Source organism: Nicotiana attenuata, unplaced genomic scaffold (genome assembly GCF_001879085.1).
Source record: "Nicotiana attenuata strain UT unplaced genomic scaffold, NIATTr2, whole genome shotgun sequence".
In the NCBI taxonomy this organism is placed as follows: domain Eukaryota; kingdom Viridiplantae; phylum Streptophyta; class Magnoliopsida; order Solanales; family Solanaceae; genus Nicotiana; species Nicotiana attenuata.
In genome coordinates, this window is record NW_017670264.1 from 817,994 (window position 1) to 823,193 (window position 5,200).

The following is a 5,200-nucleotide window of genomic DNA, read 5'->3' on the forward strand; positions in this document are numbered from 1 at the left end:
GCTTCATGTGAAATGTAAAGAAGAGTGTTTGAATAGTCAAAAAAGTGCTTGTACTTGACGTGAGCTACTGCTTAGGCTCTTTGGTAGTTATTTATTTAAAATAAAAATGAAAAATCAATATGGCATGTCATTAAAGATATTATTAGAAACTTGATAAAGAATATAGAAAAGGTGTGATATTTATACTTTCTCATAAGGGAGTAATTGTTTGATTTTTGGGGCAGCATAGAATGAACAAGTCCTACTATTCAATAGCGCTATACTCGTCTGCTCATAATCTTGTATATCCTTATCCAAAGATCAATAGTTCGACGCAAGAATTATTGATATATGGAGTATCTCAGTAAGGGAGGGGGGGGGGGGGGGTAGGGGGGAGGAGGGGAAGGGTTATAAATGTGAATATGTTCAAAAGAATTTCACGTGCAATATTCTGTGCATGTGTGGTTGGTCTATATACACTCGAACGTCTTTAAAAGGTGAAATAATTCACCCCAAAAGAACCAAAAGCCCATTTTGTAACATTTCTGTCGGATACTCTGTTACCTTTTGGTCTCTTTCAAAACTCAAAAACTGTCATAAACAGACATTCTAGATCGAGTTCATCGTTTAACAATGGCGCTAGAAGCTGTAACACAGCAACAACAATATCTTTACGCCTTGCTCGGAACTGCAAACTGGGACGGTGGCTCTGGCTCTGGTCCTGGTTTTGATTATCACAACAATGAGGCTTTTGAATTTCTTGAGAATAATAATCAAAATGTAGGAGAAGCACAAGAGTATGAGGACTACTCAAATTGGAACTTACCACCTCCATTATTGGTGGATTATTCTCAGAATGATTTTAATCAATGGGGTCAGAATTCTTCCACTCATGTTTTAGACCATAATTTTACAATCCCAGATCAACTGCCGCAATTGGAGTCTCCAGTTGAAATGTCTAGTACAACTAGACAAAGAAGAAGAAGAACAAGAAGCAAGAAGAATCAAGAAGAGATTGAGAGTCAAAGAATGACTCACATTGCCGTTGAAAGAAATCGTCGAAAACAGATGAATGAGTACCTCTCTGTCCTCCGAACTCTTATGCCTCAATCTTATGTCCAAAGGGTCAGATTCTTCTTCCCTTTTTTTTTTTGTTTATTTTAGTAGTAGTATTTTTGTGTTGAATTATATGGTTACCTCATCTAAAAGCTTATGATATAAATTTTCTTTTTTTACAATGGTTGGTGGTGAGATTTAAACGCACCACCTCTGGTCTACTTAGATACATTATTAAATGTGTGCCCCTTATAGAAAAGTTTAAGCTGTCAAGCAGTAGCGAAACTAGAAATTTCCTCAAAGCTATTTAAATTTGAAAGAAGCAAAAAATATTTTCCGACAAAGTATATTCAATAATATATGTTACATACCTCTAAAATCTAATATTTTAACTATATACACTGTGTAACTTTTTGACAAAGACTGGTGAAGTGTATTTTCACCCCGTTTCAAGAGATTATACATTTATTTAGTTAATTGTGTCTTCACCATTTGACGTGATACTAAATTATTGATTTTCTTGTTACATAATAAAGGGTGATCAAGCATCAATTGTTAGTGGTGCAATCAACTATGTAAAAGAGCTAGAGCAACAGCTGCAATTCCTTTGTGGTCAGAAGCATTTGAATGATAAAAAACTACAAGATGTCAATGGTGAAACTTCTCCATTTTCTGAGTTCTTCAGCATTCCACAGTATTCCACAACCATGACTGCTGCTACTAGTGAAAATGGAGCTTCTGTGAATGAATATTATACTAGGAACCAGCAGCTACCAGCAACAGCTGATATAGAGGTGACAATGGTGGAAAATCATGCAAATCTGAAAATTAGGTCAAAAAGGAGACTAAGATTGCTTCCTAGAATAATTTCTGGGCTTGAAAGCCTTAGGCTAATTGTTCTTCATCTCAATGTTTCAAAAGTTGATCAGTTTGTCCTCTGTTCTCTCAGTTTGAAGGTGAGACTATATATATATATATTAATTAATTACATAATATAAGAGTTAATTAGAAACTTAATGCTAAAAGGAATACTGGAATTTATGATTATATATGGTGTTGAATGTGCAGGTAGAAGAAGACTGCAAGTTGAGTTCAGTGGAAGACATAGCAGCTGTTGTGAATCAGATTTTAGGTAGGATCCATGAAGAGGCTAATTAGCTTAATGTGAGGATATAAGAGTCTTGATTCTCCTATTATATTGCTAATATCTATGTAGAATTAGGAAATATTTGACAATAATCAAAATTTAATTTTGAGGTCACAAATTCTCATTACATTGTGTGTATATATATTCAGTGTTTTTTTAGTTAAATTCACTTACCATGTTACGAAATTTGTAATCACCTTGTCTAAAAGTTTGAAATATTAAAGACGGCCCAATTTTATTTACTTAATTATTATTTCAAGACATGTAATTAGTAGTCGATTGTCTTCATGCGCGTATGCATGGCTTCTAGCCCATTCAATTAACATGTCCAAGATTCATTTAAGTAGAATAATACCACTAGTTAACTAGTTACATTCTTTAGAGGAAAGACAACAAAACTTGGTTTTAACAATGTTTTTTGCTGACTGTTTGACAACATTGCTGTTGACTACCTCAAGCAGGAGCCGATCAATTATAATTCAATTAATTATCTTGTAAGAATAATTTGTATCTATCTAAATGAAAATAAGTTTGCTAGAAACAAAATATAGAAACAAAGAAACATGACTTATTTGATGCTATCAGTCTATAACTCTACTAACATAGCAGTGTTTGTTTTATATTTTAAGGGGGCGTTAGATTTATAGTTTGATACCTAAAAGTTGCAAGCCTTTTAGAATTTTTTTTCTCTCCCTTTTCTTCCAATCTTCTAGCACTGCTATCTATTTGATTCGTTTATATTTTTGTGGTGTGTCTAAAACATTGTTAATTAATACTCCTCTACGTAGTAATTACCAGCATGAAATATTCACATATTTAAATCAGACGACGCCTTGTGCTTCCATGTACTTAATTAGTACTGGCACCTAATTAGATCCTTTCCATTTCCCTTTTCTTTTTTTTCAATATGTGATGGTGCTATTATTGACGAACACAAGTGCAAAAGAGTAAGGGGCAAAACGTGATACATATTTAAACAAACACATTGAACAAAAGTTTGGAATATATTATCTCTTTTAAAATATTCAAATGTTGCTATCATGGAACGCACATTTACTAGAGAAAAAGAAGGCAGAAATATACCTGGTGTTTACATCAAATCAATCAAGAAATAATATATTTACAAATTAATTAATGTATCTTTTTACCATTATATTATTTAACTATAGTACACAAGGCTGCAGCAAAGCATGAGCAGATCTAGAAAGGGGCAGCTTTTTTTACCTTCTATGCAAGCATCATATCTTTAATTTATTGCAACAAAACAGAACTAACTGATATACATTCTTATCTTGATTCACATGACCCACATAAGCTAAAAGCAGCAAATAATGAAACCCTTTTACCATTCCTGTACCTAAAAATGGAAAATGATTTCTTTTTGTTTTGAAAGAACAAACGATTCAAAGCAAAAATCAATTGCACGGTACTGAAAACAATCATGCAATTCCCTTCTCCATGAACATGTACGTGCGACGTTGGTTTGGCCCGAACCCCCAAAAGTAAAAAAGGTGAAGTGTTTTCGTTTGGTGGGGTTACGTTAGAAATAATAATTACTCTATATATTCCGTTGCCTTTATGTGAACAGAGTAAAGGAACATTAAAAGGTGGTGAATTTTGTGATAGAAATATGTTGAAGAGAATATTAACAGTACCAACAACATTCGTTTACGCAGAAGATAGTTAAAGAAAAAGATGTTTTACAATCATAGCGATTAAACTACTCGTGAAGCCTAAACACATTGATGAATATTCTAGTTAGGTTCTTATATACAAAAAATTGGAAAACAATTTCAGGGTAAATAATTGTTGTTTATCCATGTGCTTAATTAAACGCTTTTTTCACCCGAAACTAATTAAGTATGCTTAAGAAAACAATCATAATCTCACAGTATCATATAGCCGTAAAACAAAGAATTAGCGTGATCTAAATAATTTTATAAAGTGCTTTTGGTGGACAACCACCACATAAATAATTGAGACAAGAAGTCACTGTAATTGAAAGAATTGGAAATGGCCTAAAGAGGATGTTTTCTCCATGTAGAGCTTGACGCAGGGACCTATGTTTGTCTTAGATTAATATATTTGCACCATTATAACAACCATAAAATAATATTACTTTTCTTGTTTTTGATGAGATATGTTTGCATATTATGTGAATGGAAATTGTTTGAGCTTTTCTAGTGTTCTTTTCTCTGTAGAGCTCACATGCAAACTTTATAGACAGCTCCAAGAAAAACTATGGTATACGTGGAAACAATAGGGTTCTCATCCATACGTAAAGGAAGTCCTAGGGTTTTATAAATAGAAGATTCCGACCTCTCTTTCTGTTTTTATCTTCTTGTTCTCTTGTGAGATCAGGTACGTATTAGAAAGATTCCATTTCTGTTTTTCCAAATTGAGCTGTCTATGTCCAGCGTCATAGGCAGCATATACAATACGGCCAAACCAAATACGTATTATATTATTCTCACAAAATATTACTATGACTAGCTGAGGCAAAGCTACAGTTCGACTAATTAATTTATTGCAGAGGCGAATTTAGAATTTAAATTCTATGTTCAAATTCATTATACTTATAAGTTATGAATTTATATCTATTATTTTTTATAATTTTAGTGAATTTTTGCATTTAACTTTAGAAACTAAATGGGTTCTCTGAGTAGAGAGGAACGGACAGAAAAAGACTAATTGATTTAATTTGAAATCAATTAGGAATTAGAATTGTAGAATTAATAGAGGGCATATAAAAGAAAAGGTGGTAACTCCTATCATATTAGAACTGAGGAGTGAATTTTTTTTTTGTTTGTTGATAAACTAGGAATTTATTTCATGAGAAATTACACAGTACTTTGATCCTGAGGATCATTACATGGAGAGAATAACCCATAGCATGTTGGTTACCAAGTTTGCTAGATGCCTACAGCCATGAGTAGAAACAGTTTCAACATGAACATCTCTCACTTTGTCTGCCAACATCCTGGTCGTGACATAAGTTGGAGGATTAACTAGACGATA

General features: G+C 32.9%; 1 protein-coding gene across 1 annotated transcript; it reads left to right on the forward strand.

The window, feature by feature from the left end:
- Positions 1-463: 463 nt before the first annotated feature.
- Positions 464-2,405, forward strand: LOC109236919 (transcription factor bHLH94-like). Its single transcript, XM_019403155.1, has 3 exons — positions 464-1,104; positions 1,572-1,991; positions 2,104-2,405. The coding sequence occupies exons 1-3, from the start codon at positions 613-615 to the stop codon at positions 2,191-2,193; spliced, it is 1,002 nt and encodes a 333-aa protein (XP_019258700.1). The 5' UTR covers positions 464-612; the 3' UTR covers positions 2,194-2,405.
- Positions 2,406-5,200: the final 2,795 nt, after the last annotated feature.

Coding starts and splice junctions, on each gene's coding strand:
- LOC109236919 (XM_019403155.1), top strand. CDS start 613: ATGGCGCTAGAAGCTGTAACACAGCAACAACAATATCTTTACGCCTTG. Junction 1,105..1,571: donor CTCAATCTTATGTCCAAAGG/GTCAGATTCTTC, acceptor TACATAATAAAG/GGTGATCAAGCATCAATTGT. Junction 1,992..2,103: donor TCTGTTCTCTCAGTTTGAAG/GTGAGACTATAT, acceptor TTGAATGTGCAG/GTAGAAGAAGACTGCAAGTT.